The sequence below is a fragment of the Castor canadensis genome, chromosome 17 (genome assembly GCF_047511655.1).
Source record: "Castor canadensis chromosome 17, mCasCan1.hap1v2, whole genome shotgun sequence".
Classification (NCBI taxonomy): domain Eukaryota; kingdom Metazoa; phylum Chordata; class Mammalia; order Rodentia; family Castoridae; genus Castor; species Castor canadensis.
This window is the reverse complement of record NC_133402.1, coordinates 9,728,444-9,745,256: the sequence shown is the minus strand read 5'-3', so window position 1 is coordinate 9,745,256 and position 16,813 is coordinate 9,728,444. Positions and strand designations below refer to the sequence as shown.

At 45.1% G+C, this 16,813-nt stretch overlaps 1 protein-coding gene across 6 annotated transcripts in view; it reads right to left on the bottom strand.

Annotated features, from left to right (window-relative positions):
- Window positions 1-16,813, bottom strand: part of Snx29 (sorting nexin 29) — a 459,033-nt gene that overhangs the window by 410,732 nt on the left and 31,488 nt on the right. For all 6 annotated transcript variants that reach the window (XR_012443245.1, XR_012443246.1, XR_012443247.1 and 3 more), the window contains one exon: window positions 15,198-15,322. Coding sequence is in view for 1 of the 6 variants with exons in the window: in XM_074060013.1 (XP_073916114.1) it covers window positions 15,198-15,322 (125 nt within the window). In the remaining 5 variants the exon portion in view is untranslated. The remainder of the gene's footprint in view (window positions 1-15,197; window positions 15,323-16,813) is intronic.

Below are 16,813 nucleotides of genomic sequence, written 5' to 3'. Positions count from 1 at the left end.
AGTGCAGCTCACCTGCCATTTAAAGCAGGCAGTGCCCATAATTTAATTGGGGAATATATTCTGATCTGCTTTGAAACGTGGGATCAATTCCAAAAGTGTGCAGGCTTCTGGCTGTCAGAACACCTGAAAGCCAACTGCCAACAAGAACCAGGGCCAAGAAGGGGGTGTTCAGGGAGCTGCCTGGGGCAATTGTTAATAGCACCAGCTTCTGGCAAAGTTTCCAAAAGATCTCAGCTTGTGGACAAGGCCAAGAATTCATGCTTTGGAGAATACAAGGAAGACGAGACCTTGGCTCATTGGTCAAGGCATTGCATGACCTTGGGCAAATTACTCAGTTCTCTCATCTGTACAATGGGGTAACAGTATTTACCTGTAAGGCTTGTCCTAAGGGAAAATGAGAAAAGAATACACATAATGTGTGTTCAATAAATGCAATCAATAAGTGTTAGGCAAATTAAAATACTTGCATAAAATCATTCAATGAAAATAGTTAACATTACACTGAAGCGAAAGCTCAGGCACAAAGGTATCCAAACAGCATCCCTTCCCCTTTCTTCTGCTAACTGCACCCTCTTTCCCACAGGAAAAAGATATGTTCTATTGGTCCTTGTGACGCTTCCTTGAGCACCACCCTGTACACTTTCTCCACCAGGATCATCAGGTGGAGTTATCAGGTTGGGTAACTCCACGATACATCCTCCTCCTGGCCCTAGTTGAAATTTTGTTCACTGTGGATTTTTTGCATTTATTTTTATCTTTTTTAATATTATGTGAAATTATTTATCTTGATTTCTGAGGTTTTTTGGTACCCCCATCCTTAAATTTGGTGACCAAAGAGAGAGTCTCATTGGCCTCCCACTAGTCCTGGCCCTGGACCACAGTCCTCCACACAACTTCCACTTGAACCACTGGAAGAGGGCCCAGTTCTCTTGCTGGAACTGAGGTCTGCAAACTATGGCCCCAGCCAAAATACTGGCCTGCCACATGTTCTGCAGTCACACCCAATGGCTCACTTAGCATCTGTGGCATTTTCCTGAAATAATGGCCAAGCTGTGTGCTTGTGATGTGGATGACATTGTACACAAAATCCCAAACATGTTCTAGCTGATCCCTGAGGGAAGAAGTTTGCAGATACTGATTGTACAAAGTAGGAACTTCACTGTGTAAGCCTGAAGCAACCTGGGCCAAGTTCCACCTGCTATGTACAGACACCCCCTCATCTGGAAAGACTTCAACCCACAGAGAAGCTGTGCATAAGGAGAGAACTAGATTTGGAGGAACAATGGGCCCAAAATCCTGCTCAACTCCTAAATTTCTAGAACAAAAGGGTCTGAAGAGCCTTCTGTCTGTGGCTTGCCACCAGAAAAGACTTAATGCAGAGAAACAGGTCTGTTCTTTGACCATCACCATTTGTACAGGGATGGGAACACTGAGCCAAACCTCTCCTCCTCAGCCTTGAGGAAGGCGCACCTCACCAATGTAAAGCACTCTCAATAAGAAACAGAACACCCAACCTAGAAGGCCTGGGCTCCTCGTACACAACAAGGGCATCTTGGTCTCCCATAACAAGACTGGAGTAGGTGCTGCCTCAATGGCTCTGTGGGCCAGAATCTCCATCTCTTGACCTTTCGCTCACTGTGTCAGAGGCCTTTCATACCTCTGGACATCACCCTCACAATCCCAACAGGAAGAAAGGCAGCAGGATAAAGCCAGTTCTATCAACCCTTTCATTATGCAAGGATAAGTAATCCCAGAACACCACAAGGGAGCTGGGGAAGTGGAGAACAGGACACTGCCAAAACTGGCTCAGTCACTCATGATCCATTACTTAAATGGGGACACACGACAGCCCCAAGCAAAATCAGATATCCATTCAGCCAAAGAAGCTTTGGTGGGGCGAGGAGACTTGGCAGGTAGGAAAGCCAATGGAATCAACCAAAGACACAGCAACTACTCCAGCACCCAAAGCACATGCCTCCCTTGCCAGCCTGAGAGCTGGGTGAATCCAGGTGCTCTCTGGCCCCAGAACATCTGAATGCGGGCAGGCCACACTGCCAGGCAAATGGGTCTGCAAAGCAGACTTCCCATAAGGGGTCTAGCTTTGTCACCTGGTCATCTTCCAACTAGCACAAGACTTACTCTCAGAACTAGGACACTGGGACTGTGCTTTACATATGAAACTCACATAATGAAAACATATCTAACATATATCAACTTAATACTTTTTTTTGCTTTTTATAAAATTGTGGTAAAATATATATAATAAAATTGGCTATGTTTAATTAAATGCAATTCCATGGCATTAAGGATATTCACAATACTGTGCAACTATCAACACTACCCATTTCTACTTTATCCTCACCCTCAACACAAATTCCATACCCACTGAACAGTGACTCCCCTGTCCATCCATCCCCCCACCAACCCCAATCCTCTGGTGTCTTCAACTTTCCATGTGTATAAATCCAACTATTCCACACACTTCACAAAAGTGGGACCCTACAGCATCTGTCCTTTTGTCTGGCTTCTTCACTTAGCACAGCGTTCTGAACTCATCTACTTCCTGCCATGCACCCACACTTCATTCCTCTTTAAGTGGAAAGCGTTTTGAGCAGAAAAAAAGCCAGATCCTCTAAAACTGGCCTAATGTCCTTTTAGAGGCACACCCAATCCCTAATGAAGAGTTATTTTTATTTAGAGAGGAGCAAGGGAAAGGACTCATGGGACTTACAGGCTGGGTGACTATGGCCTGAACACCGACAACTCTGATGCCAAATCTGAGCCTTCATTTGTGAGACATTAAGATTGAACACCTTTGGCCACAACCATGTTCATACCAACATCAGTCTGGACACACCAGATCTTAACATGCTAGAACACATCCATGCCCCTAATATAGCCACTGGCCCAAGCCTTCTGCCACCCCTGATGGCAAGGGCCCTCTCCAGGATCCTGTGAACATCCCCCATAATCTAGTGGCCCACTGGTTAACACCCAGCCGTGAGGAAAAGCACCCAGGTTTCTTGCTCTCTTCCAAAGGACAGCCGTTGTTTGCCAGCTGATAACAATTTTTATCACCATGCCTGGACACAGCTCAGTGTTTTCTCTGCACCTCTGGCAGACATCCTTCCAAGGTCTCTTTCATCAGAAGTAGATTTGCAAGTTCATGAAAACAACTGAGAAACACCAAGACGGAACTGAAAGCATTTCAGGGAACGCAGGGCGGCAAGCGGACTTCCCCTCACAACCCAAAGGATGGCCCCACGCTTCTCCTGGCACATGCAGCTTCCTCCAAAATTAATTTCTACAGAAAAGAGACTGTTACCCAAGGTGACTCAATAAAGCAAAATAGAGACTGCTTTGAGTTAAGTGCAATCAACCATTTCCAAAAACCCCCACCAAGGATTAAGGCAGTAGGTCTCTCTAACGTTACAATTCGGGTGCATTAACACACCTGCTTCCACCTGACTGGAACGTGCACAGAAGGCAGAGGGCAGTGATTCAGCTTCCCAGGAAATTGACCCACATGGTCTGAAGTCACATTTTTTTCACAGTAGTAGGATTTGAACTGAGGCCTTGTGCTTACTAGGCACTTACACCAGGCCTTTTTGCTTTACTTATTTTTCAGGTACAGCCTTGCATTTTTGCCCAGGGACAGCCTCAGACCTTGATCCTCCTATCTATGCCTCCCACATAGCTAGGATCACAAGCACAAGCCACCATGCACAGCTTGCCAATTGAGATGTGGTCTCAATAACTTTTTTCCCGGACTTCCCTTCAACCAAGCTCCTCCCAATATCCACCCCCCACATATCTTGGATTACAAACATGATCCACTGCACCTGGTCTCTGAAGTCAGAAAATGTAGCCCTCTGGTGGCCTCTACTATGTAGACACCAGGTACCTTGCAATACACTGAGCTACAAGAACAAATAAGGATGGAACTGACCTTCAAGAGGGAGAGAGAGACAGTCAAAAGAACAGATTAGTGCCATTTACAGGCTCGAAGAGAGGACTCAGGACGAGGGGGCAGTGCAGGTGAACTGGGCAGGGAACTCAGGAATGACTTTGTGAAAGAGATCTGAAATGTTAAGAGAATAGATTAAAACCACCCATTAAGATGACTACTATTTAAAAAAACAAAAAAGCAAGTGTTTACAAAGTTGTAGAGAACTTGGAACCCTCCACATTGAATGGTGGGAACATCAATGCTACAATACTGTGGCAAACAGTTTGGTGGTTTCTCAACAAATTAAGCCTAAGATTACCAGATGACCCAGCAATTCCACTTCTGGGTAGATATCCAGAAGAACTGAAACAAGAGAGAATAAATACTTGTACACCCACATTCGCAGCAGCATTAGTCACAATAGCCATCAAGTGGAAGTAACCCGAGTATCCATCAGGATAAACAAAATGTGGTTTTACATACACAGGAATGTTACTCAGCCTTCAGAAGGAAAGAAAATACTACCCATGTTACAACATGGATGAGCCTTGAAGACACTGTGCTAAATGAAGCTAGGCACAAAGTGCAAGTATCACATGACCCCTGTAAGAGGTACCTACAGTGATCAAATTCACTGAGACATAAAACAGAATGGCAGATGCCAAGGGTTGGGGGTGTGAGGCTGGGAGGCTGAGAGTAGTGTTCGGTGAGAGTACAGTCTCAGTTTGGGACAACACGCAGAGCCGCTTTAAATGGCTGAGACGGGAAATTTCACACTGTGTATCTTGCCATAATTTTTTAACTGACAGAGAGAATGGACTTCTGGGGAAGGGAGGAGGGCAGTGGAGAGAGGGAGAGAGAATATTCTAGACCCGAGGAGTTTCGAGACAATAGCAACCAGGAGTGCTATTCAAGATGTGGGATCTATGGCTTCAGCCTGGCCCAGAGTGCATGCTGAGATGCCCAAGTCTCGGGGCTCAATCCCCAGCACAATGGGGAATGATAAAACACACACAATGACTGGCAAGAAGCACTGAGCCAGGATGCAGTGTTGCTGAAGGCCTCTCCTCAGACAATCCAGCATTATTGCTCTAACTGCCCAATTGTGGGGAGGCCCAGGGGACCCAAAGCAGGGGCTGTGGCAAGAAGGGAGCTTGGGGAATCCGGCCACCATTGCTTTGCTAAGTGCAAGTGTTGCAATGTTCTACCTGACAACTGCAGGTGAGTGGCAAGAAGGGAGCTTGGGGAATCCGGCCACCATTGCTTTGCTAAGTGCAAGTGTTGCAATGTTCTACCTGACAACTGCAGGTGAGCCAGAGTGTAGAGAAGGTGCGAGAGAAAGGAAAGAGACAGGCAAAGTCTGCAGGAACAGAGCCTTGAACGCCATGATGTCCCAGCTGTAATATGGACCCATGCAAGAGCGTAAGTAACAGGGGTGGGACACAAAACACACAGTCTTTTAGTCTTTAGACTAAAGTCTTTTAGTCTTTTATCCTTCTGGATAGAACGTACAGAATGGGTTAGCGCTGAGGAAGGCTGAGAGGCAGAAAATACAGTGCTTTGTGAAAAACTAGTTTGGCAGCAAAGGAGGAGGAGGAGCTGGGAGGAAACCTGAGGACAAGTCTAGGGAACTTAGGTAAATGGCAGAGCCATCCACTAAGCCAGGAACCCAGGAATGAAGATAGGCAGTGATGAGGATTCAGGCCTAGAGACTGATCAGTCTGCAGTACATCCAAACAGAGCCACTCAAGAGAGAGTCAGACTACAATGGTGGTGGTGATAATAATAATGTGACATGAATGTAAATGGGGGACTATCTAGGGAGGGGATCAGTGGGAGAGGAAAGAATACTGACAGATGAACAGGAATGAAGTACACTACATAAATACATATGAAGACAGCATAATAAAACCACTGTTTGAGAAAGGAAGGAATGGAAATACAATGGAACTTGTTCAAAGTATGTATGTATGGAATATCACAATGAAAACTCCACCTGTTAATGTTTGCTAAGTCAAAAAAAAATAAATAGTGCCAAAGAGTCAGGCTTGATAGTGCATACCCATAATCCCAGCATTTGGGAGGCAGAGGCAGGAGGATCACAGAGGCCAACCTGGGATAAATAGTGAAACTGTGTGTGTGTGTGTGTGTGTGTGTGTGTGTGTGTGTGTGTGAGAGAGAGAGAGAGAGAGAGAGAGAGAGCGCGCGAGAGAGACAGAGAGAGAGAGAGAGACAAGAGAGACAGAGAGAGAAAGGGAGAGAGAGATACAGAAAGCCAGCTACCTTATCAAAAATCCAAGCCAGCAGGTGCTAGTAGCTCCCACATATAATCCTAGCTAATTGGGAGGCTGAGATCAAGAGAATCCTGGTTCCAGGCCAGTCCAGGCACATAGCTTGCGACTCTATCTCCAAAATAATCATGCTAAAATGGACTGAAAGTGTGGCTCAAACGGTAGAGTGCCTGCTTTGTAAGCTCAAAGCCCTAAATTCAAACTCCAGTCCCCTCCTCCCCTGAAAAAAAAGAATCCTGGTCGGGAATCAGAGGCTCATGCCCATAATCCTAGCTAATTAGGAGGTAGAGACCAGGATTATCAATGTTCAAGTTCAGCCCAAACAAAAGTTCAAGAGAACCCATCTCAACCAATAGCTGAGCATGGCAGTGGATACCTGTCATCCCAACAACAGCAGGAAGCCTAAAATAGGAACACTATAGTCTAGCCCAGACTGGGCAAAAAGTGAGATGCTATCTCCAAAAAAGCCAGAGCAAAATGGGCTGGAGGCGTGGCTCAATCAAGTGTGAAGCCCTGAGTACAAACCCCAGTATTATAAATAAATAAATAAATAAATAAATAACCAGGCACTTTCAATCTGAGCTGCCATCCTTCGCATACCAGTTTTTTTCCTCAGACCTATCCCCTCTTCACAGCTGCAAGATCACTGACATAGTCCCCAACATCACATCTCCCACAGCCTCCAGGACTTTTTAAATAGAAAGGAACTTTCTGAGAAACCCTCGGCATACTGCTCCTTCCTTCTCTTTGGCCAGAACTTTGTCTTATGTTCACTTCTAAACCAACTACGGCTGGCTGGTAATTATTGTGACTGCTCTCCTCTGATTCAGACTCTCTCCCCCGGGGCTAAGGAGGCGCCTCCAGCTGCCCCTGAAACTCCTGGCCATCAAGTTCTGGAATAAATCAAAGTTCTGGTAGCAAGAAGGAGGGACAGACTACAGGCCAGGGAGAACCTGAGCCAGCTGCAATGATTCAGATAACCTGCATCCTGAAAAAGACTTACACAAGTGCAGGACCTAACTCCACACCGCAAACCAATCGCTAATGAACACCTACATCCAGTCCGTTGTCCAAGTCAGGGGAAAGGCTCCACTGCACACACGGGCCCTCACTTGTGGGGTTCAAATCCAGCCAGTCTTAAAGAAACACCAAGGGTGGGTCCCTCCCGATGCAATATGTGGACCCCTATTCAAGGTCACTGGGATCTCGGATAGACACCTCGTCCCACACCTGCCAATAAGGCTGGGCCAGACAAGCTGAGTTGGTGGCTTTCCTGATGCTTCATTTTCCATTACCATGAAACTGGAATATCTGACACTGAGTGCTTTATAAAGAAAAGACACTTTTATTTAGCACTTTTGTAAGGAGGAAAATCCCAAATAGTGTGGCATCAGCCCCAACAAGGCCCACTGGCTGCATGGCCTCATGGCAGGTGGCTCATGTGCAAGAGGGGAGGTCGCACTGTAAGACAGGAAACCAGAGCACTGGGGAAGGCCAGGCCTGCTCTTTACAAAAACCTTCCCCAGAGAAGTCGCTCAGGGAACTCAAGAGAACTGCTTAACCCCCACCTGACCTCCCACTAGTCCTGACACTTAAATGTCCCACTACCTCTCACCACACTGAGGACCAAGGTCCCAACACATGAACCTTTGGGGACACCCTCAAACCACAGCTTGTTGTACTCATGTCTGAATACAACAACATGCCAAGTCAGGGATGTTGAAGCAAAATAAACAAACATGAATGCCAGGCCCAAAATAAAACATCTAGTGAGCAGTAGGGGAGTCGTATGCAGGCACCAATTAAAATCACCCCAAAACAGTAGGGAAGCTGCATGCAAGATACCTCTCCTGGGCTGTGTTGTGCATTGGGAAGAATCATGGTGCCAGATGCGTAGAAAAGTAAACAAGGATGGTCACCCAACAGTGGCACATCTGGCAACAGAAAAAGGCCCACACCAGAGCATCAATTCAAAGGCCCACTTTCAGTTATAGAAGATCGTGCAAATCTGACCAATTCTCTAGACCTCAAAAGCTAAAAGCTATACATTTCTTTTAAATTAGCTCCAACCAGGGATATATGGTAGACTGGCCTGGGCCTACACTTCTGGCTAACCCTGAGGCCATGCAGGTGCACAAGACAGACCCACAAGGAGCATGAAGAAGAAAACAGGACAGAAAAAAAAATGCTGAAGAGATAGCCAAAATTTCCAAATTTTAATTTACACAGAATTTACCCAGCTGGGCAAGGGGCTCATGTCTGTAATCCCAGCTGCACTGGAGGTGGAGCTTGGCAGGATAGCAGTTCAAAACCAGCCAGGGCAAAAAGTTAACAAGAACCCCATCTCAATCAATAAGCCAGGAGTAGTAGAAACAACTGTAGTCCCAGCTATGCAGCAGGTGTAGTTAGAAGGATCTTGGTCTGAAGCTGGCACCGGGCAAAAACATAAGGCCCTACATGAAAAATAAGTAAAGCAATAAAGGGCTTGGGTATGGCTCAAGTGGTAGAGCACCTGCCTAGCAAGTGTGAGACCCTGAGTTCAAATTCCAGTACCACCAAAAAAAAAAAATCTACCCACATCTTCATACACCAAGATCAAACTTACTGAAAGCCAAAAATAAAGAAGATTTTTTGAAAGTATAAGAAAAATGAGTCCTCACACCCGGGACCATCAACTTGATTGACAAGTGACTTCTCATGAGAAAAGGAACAAGTCAGAACTGCAAATGGGCCTGAGGAAACTTTGCTCAGTTGTGGAAATGTTTCAAACAAAGGACTCTGGTGATGGCTCTACAAGTCTACGAGCCCACTCTCAAGTGGACTAACCTGACGTGAGGTGAATGACCCTCTATTGAAACTAGGGTTTGAATTCAGGGCCTCACGCGTGCTAGGCAAGTGCTCTACCACTTGAGCCCCTCCACCAGCAAGGCTGTTTTTAAAAGTTATCATCTCTCTCTCCCCCAGACGAGGATGCAACAGGGAGTCATCAGGAAGAGGCCCTCGCCAGACCCTCACCATGCTTGTGCCCGGACCTCAGACTTCCAGACCCGAAACTGCAAGAAAAACATTTCTGTTGTTTAAAATAAGTAAATAGGTGGTCCATTTTTTAATTTAAAAAGCCATATCCATAAAGATCACATTAAGATGATTAATGGGTGCTATAAGCAATTATACACCAATAAATTTGAAATTTTAAAAGCAATAGACATCTTCCTTAATAAAACACAACTTACTAAAACTCACAAACAAAGCAACAGACATTCTGGATGGTGCTATACCTGGTAACTTAAATCTGTAATGGAAAACCTTTCTACAAAGAAATCTGCAGCTCTGCCTTCACAGGTAAATTATTCCACTTGAGGAAGAAAAACACCGATGGGATACAAACTTACCTAGAAACAGGAAAAAAGGAAACACTTCCAAACTTGTTTTATGAAGACTGAATAATCATGATCCCAAGTTAGGACAAAAAAGGAATGTGCCCATCTAGTCCATAAATACAGATTCAAAAGCTTAAAATCAAATCCAACGGCACATAAAAAGAACACACATCATTACCCAGCTGGGCTTATGCTGGGAATGCAAGAGTGGCTTAACACACAGCATTCAATCTCCGTAGATGCAGAAAATGCATTTGATAAAACACAACACCTGCTCATGATAAAAAAAAAAATGAAATTTTAGCAACTATTGCAGAAAAAACCTCTGCTAATCTGATCAAACTCTTCTTCTGAGATGAGGAATGAGACAAGGGTGTCCATGTTTCCAGTGCTATCCCACAGCATACTGAAAGCCCTACAGAGTGTAATAAAGAAAGAAAAAAGACTCAAACATTGGGAAGAAGTAAAATTCACTATTAGCAAAAAAAGAAAAAGAAAAAAGAGAGCTGAGCATAGTGGTTCACACCTGTAATCCCAGCACCTGGGAGGCTGAGGCAGAAGCACCATGAGATTGAGACAAGAAGTGGCTACACCATGAGAAAATACAAAGGGAAAGGGAAGAGAAACATGGGGAAAAAGTCTAGGAACTGTTAGAATTAACCAGTGACCACAGGAAGATTACTGGATACATGATCAATAAATAAAAAGCAAGTCCATTAATTTTGCATTTCTATGTGCCACCAACAAACTATGAGAAATATCTGGAAATAAATCTAAGAAATGATGTCCACAGAAACCTATAAAATGCTGAGAGATTATACAGAGAGCTTAAATAAATGAGGACTACCCCAAATTCATAGAGTGGGATATTATAAATACATTAACTCTTCCTAGATTTATCTACTAATTCAATGTAATTTCAGTCTAGATTTCAACAACTGTGTAGAAATTGACAAGATAATTCAAAATTGAACACAGAAATGCAAAAGGCCAAAAACAGTCAAAACAAAGTCAGAAGACTTACACTACCAGATACAAAGATTAACATAAAAATACAGTAAGACAAGGTGCAACTGGCACCAAGTACATAGACTAATGGAATAGAATACAGAGTCCAGAAAAAAAATACCTAGAAAGACAGTCAACTGATTCGTGAGCAAAGTGATGTTTCAGGGCAGGTGAGAAATAGTCAACAAATGGTGCTCACTCAACTGGATAAGTGTAAGGGAGAGAAAAGAAAAAAAACCTTGCCTTTCACATACCATATGCCAAATGAAAATTACAAATACAAAAATTCCAGGTAAAACAATGCCAGAAAACAAAGAAGTTCTTCAATTCTTCATGACTCTGGAATAAGCAAAGATGTCTTCAGCAGGACAGAAGAGTTAGACAAAAGATAACAGATAACCTATTAAAATGAGATGCTTCTATTCAAAGGAAATCATTGGCACAGAAAAAAGTAAGCTACAGAGTGGTTTGTAAGAAAGGAGGGAGGATTTGTATCTATAATATATAAAGAAGTCCTTCAAGTCAATAAGAAAACAACAGAAAATGAACAAAAGATTTGGACAATATCTGAATGACGAATAAGCATGAGATCGTGACCAACAGCATTAGTCATCAGGACATGTCAAGGGCACCACAAAACACTACACACCGTTCAGGACAATGTTAAGTGTTGTCAGGAATGTGGAACCACCATAACTGAGGTGCAAGATTGACTGTTGATGGAAACCAAACTGGTATGACCACAGTCTCCACTGGAGCTCTGGCTGTATGAACATGTGACACATTAACTTCACTCCTTGACTAACTGAAATGCAGATGTATGTTCCCACATACAAAAACAATGCTAGCAGCACTACTCTTAATGGCTACCAACTGGAAATGGCCCAAATGTTACCAAATGCTAAACAGACTGTGAAACACTGAGCGTCAGTGAAGGCAAATGAGCTACCAGCCACACAAGCAGAGCCTCACAAAACAATGCCAAGGGAAAGAAACCAGGCAGATGCGAGCACATTATGTTCTAAATCAGACCAAATTCATGGTTTGAGATGTCAGAGTAGCAGAGACTTTTGGGAGAGGTGGGCAGAGTGACAAGCAGAGGGGAATGTGGCTCCTGAGGTGTCCATAACATTCTATCCTTGATCACAGAGAGTAGGGCCAAGCGGATCAATGGACAGTGAGGACACCTGGGAGCTGTATACTTACGACTGTTTTTGCCTCTGTACTTTTATCAGAGTTTAGGTAAAAACATCACTGTCCTTATTCAACACCCATAAAGAGCTGTTATAAACTTAACATACTCAAAACTCCTTTTCTCTATGCTGGACTGTGATCCCAAAAGAATCAAGGGAAAACAAGAAGATGTGGGAACAAAAAGAACTGGGTTCTCAGAAGAGTCTAAGAAACACAGCAGCACTGTGTAACATATGGCAACATGCACTACCTCAGGTTTCAGAAGCAATGAGCAGCAGTGGAGACTGGGATGAATGAGAGTGTGTATGCCCCTCTCCAGAGGACCAGCACTCAGTCTCAGCCAAAGTCACCAGAGGAAACACACAGAGTCCTGGACACACATCTGTTAGGCCAGCCTGTGTCTAGCAACTGAAAGAAAAATAATAAAAACTAAGCATACAGTACAAAGGCACCAGCTCCCAAACTCAGTCTTCCATATACCCTAACCCCAGAGGACCCAATGCAGTCACGCCCCTGGCAGGCACTCAGCATTGGCCACTGTATTGTATTTTTCAACAGAATTGTTTTGTTCAGTTATTACTTTAAGCTTCAGCTTTTCTCTCTTCAAAAGGCAGTGCTTGGCCAGGCGCTAGTGGCTCACGCATGTAATCCTAGCAACTCAGGAGGCAGAGATCAGGAGGACATGGTTTGAAGCCAGCTCAGGACAAATAGTTCACAAGATCCTATCTTTAAAAAATTCATCATTAAAAAAAAGGGTTGGTGTGGGGTGGCTCAAGTGGTAGAGCACCTGCCTAGCAAGTGTGAGGCCCTGAGTTCAAGCCCCAGTACTGCAAAAAAAAAAAAAAAAAGGTAAAAAGGTAGTGCTTCTCGTCTGTAAACGGAACTAATACCACAGCTTCATGGAATACTTCACCATTATTGGTTCTCCCTGTCACTTTCAATTTAGTTAACTGAGCTAGAGTGGTCCACAGGGAAGCAATAATGGACTAGGCCTGATGTCAGAGGGGGAGCTGGGAAGAGCAGGAATCTGAAGTCACTGACATGGACTGGAATCCTCAACACTGCCTCCACCAGCTGTGGGAACCTGACCAAACTATTAACTAATTTGAACCACAGGATTTGAATCATCCAAAAAATAAGGACATCCTCCGCTACCCTGGAAAACTGTTGCCGTGTCATCAACCCAGTGCTGGCAGTGTGTTCCTGGGCCTGGACTTCCTGGGAACTTTCTCATCAAGCCCCCATACGTGAGGCAGTTCCTTCTACATGGGAAGACAGAAGCTCAGTGAGGAGATGTCCCAGAGAGCGTGAGTGTTACCCATCACTGAGCAGGCATTAAACCGGGCTGCCAGACTCCACACCCAGGGGTGTTAATGTCCACGCTACATAAATCGACCAGCCCCACACCCAGCAGGGAGAGAGGAGAAGGGCTCATTTCCATCCAATCTCTCTGGATTGCAATCCAGATCCAATCTCTCTGGATTGCACTTTCTTCATTCTGTCCAAAGGGTCATTCCAAGGGCTCTAAGTTCAGCCTCAAGAAGTCACTGGTCTGACCATTCCCAACTCGCAGCAGCTGAAAAGCCGCCTGCCCTCCTCCCAGGTGAGGATTTTAATCATTCACTACAGGAAAAGAGGTCTTAATAGCCAGGAGCAGTCTAGCACAGTAAATGAATGGTTAATTAACACTGCCACAGTGATGACAATGATGCCCTTGGCAGCTGCCCAAGGGCGAAGAGTTTGGTGTGCTCCCTGCTTCCAGTTGGCAACGGTCACCAGGCACGTCCACATCCGCAGAAAACAGCAGAGCCTCTGCCCACCTGGGCATCCTCCCATCAAGGCACAGGGAGAGAACTCCAGGCAAGACAGACAGTGGTGAGAAAGTGTGGTGCCTCCCTATCATCGGGGCTAAGTAACAAAAGACAGGAATTCTCCACTACATACTACATGTACAGGAAGAGTCAAGTGGTCAAAGCCTGGAGGAAGAGGTGAGGAAGAGATTAAAAGGGAAGGGTGCTAGGAGAGGAGGGAAAGTGACCACACACTTGTCAGTGTTGTGAGTGAGGTTCTCATGAATCCTCCCTCAGAGAGAGATTCTCCCCTTTCACAGCTGAAAACACTGAGGCTTAGAGGGAGCTTACTGGAGGTCACATGAGATTGGCCTGCGCCTACGGTCACACACGGCCATGGCCTGATGGATGGAAGCACATTCAGAGCTTTGTGGCTACTCCTCAGCAGTTCTCTAAGATTACTGTCTCCCTGCCCACCCCCCACCCAAGTCAAGATGGAGACAAGACACAGGGGGGCCCAACAAGCCTAGGGGGCCCATTACCCTGAGCCTCCCCCACGAGGAGGCTGGAAGCAACATCCTAAGGACAAGGAAAAGGGAGGTGCCGCTGAGGCTGACATCCGAGGTGGCCAAGGCAGCTGGCAGTGATGTCCACAGAGACTGAGGTCTGATGGTGGTATTTGAAAAGGGACCCAAGAGCCCTGAAGAAAATTGAGAGGTGACTGGAATCCCCTCAAAGCTGTCTCTTGACCCCAATGGAACCATATTTGTTTCTGAAAATGAACAACTGGTGAAACACAGCAGGAGCCAAAGGTCTAGAAGGGGTGGGAGACAAGAAAGGAGCCACAGCAACCTGAGAGGGAAGGCAGAGGACTCAGCTAGAATTGCCAGAGACACCTCCACACAGCAAACCAGCTCTGATGTCTGCAGTGAAATGAGAGCTGGTGACAGATGACACAATTTCCTCAGCAGTAACACTTCAGGTTAGCACAGAAACAAGAAAGACTGAGGAATCAGGGGTTCCCTACACAGGGTCAGAAAGAACCTGTCCTTTGAACTGGGGGCAAGGAGCAGACCACAGGCCATCTTGTTATATCGAAGACTGACCAAGCGCCAGGCTCACATTACAGGCCCAGAATTATCACTATTACTAGCATTTTCCTTGTCATTCAGGACATGTTTTCACAACATTAAAATGGATGACAGCAGAACTCTGAGCTCAGAGACCTACAGGGCTCCTCTGTTGCTGTTGAAGACATTTAATTATGAAATGCCATACTATCCACATGCATAAAATTAAAACAGATTACTAATTTCCCAGCAAGTGCCAAACCACATTAGTGAAATAAGTACCTTGGTCGCAGGCTCCTGGGAGCAGAGGAGTCAGGAGCATGTGGCTCTGAGAGTTCTGCACAAAGGATGACTTCATTTAAATTAAGACTCAGGCAACATCATTGTGAGCTGGGGCTGGGGGGGATACCAACATAGCCCAGTCCCACATAATGACTGCCTGGCCTAGTATTAAAGAGTAAGTAAAGACAACAAAGCAAGACAGAAGCCAGGCTCCCCGAGCCACGACACAGTACCTGTCTCGGTCTTGCTGGCGAAGCCCGCTGCCTGTTTGATGGCAGCTGCAGTGAGAGCTAATCCTCGACTCCTCTTCAAGCCATGCTGCAGGACGGCTTCAAATTGGGCACACAGACAGGTTACCCTGTGAGCGAGAGAAGCAGCAACTCGTCAGTACACCAGGGAGCACCAGGTGCAAACCTCAGGAGACACCTAGATTAACAGGCAGGGGTCTGGTAACTGACCTGGTATACTCCACCCACACACACTTATGTTCATTTCACATATCTCAGGGATGCCCCATGCCCAATGCCCAGGAACAGTGCTCAAGGAGCAGGGAAAAGGGAATGTGCCAGCCAACAGGTAGGGAATGCCAATTTAAAAGCAAATCCATTCATGTGAGCAGTGGCTGGGTGTTAACTGTATCCAGCTCACAAATTTCAACTCTACTTCATATCACATGAAGCTTAAGGAACATGATTACATTTTCAGAGACTGAATTCACCAGCCTGCCAAACTGGAAACATTGTGTAATTTCATGGCCTATTACTTACACTAAAAAAAAAAATCTGAATCTGATTCTTATTCTTTATTTTGTTACGAGATTACATTGTGAACTCAGATCCAAAGTTGACAGTTTTCAATTATGTACAATTGTTGTGCATTTAATTCAATTTATTTCTCAATAACCAAGGAAATGGCAGCATTGAGAACAAGTCTACAGAGATGAGATGCAGCAAGTAGACTGGATTTTCAGTGTCCTCCCAGGGCTCCTGGGCCCTGCGCAGTTGGGTCTTCAGACGTCAGAGCCCTTCCACAAACTCATACACTTGACACTAAGAAATCCTGAACATCTCCCATGTACCAGGCACTATTCTGCACTCGGGATACAAAAATGGGAATGACAGGCAAGGTCTCTATCTTACCACATTTGCACATTTGATTGGAGGGAGATGCACAAAAAAAACTAAAGCAACTACAAGAACATAAAGAAAACACAACAGCATAGCATGGTAGATGGAAAAAGGACAAGATCAAGCTTAGAGTCTGTGGCCTAAGTGGAAATAGCCTTGGAGTTATGACCTAATTATGGTAAAAGGCAGAAAATTTGGCCCAGTGCAAAGGCTCGGAGGCCACTATAGCAGGGAGAAGGACCAAAGGAAAAACAGACAGGCTGTGTTCTGATAATGAGGCAGGAGAAAGGGATGGCAAAGCAGAGAGATAAAACTTACAGAATTAAAACATGAAAATCACATAGCACTGGGGGAATGAAACAGCCAATGAAGTCATATGCAGCCATATATGGGTTGAGCTTTGCTTTTTGCTTCTGTAACCTGCTTACAAAGGTATATAAGGTAAGACCTCTTTATTCCCCAGGCTCAGCCTGTGGGCACGAGTCCTTTGAATCCATGCCAGCACAATAAAACATTGCTTCCTGCTAAACTGCCTCAGTGTCCTATATCTCAGATTGAGATTCCCACAACATTTCTTAGAGACTCGTCTGGGATTGTGGAGACAGTGATTTGTCACCTCCCTTGTCACTGGGGCACATCCCCTAGATTGCCAGGAGAAGATCCCACCAGGTGCCAATGGACAGGTTGATCCAGAGAAGAGACTCATCCTCCCAGAGAGTCAG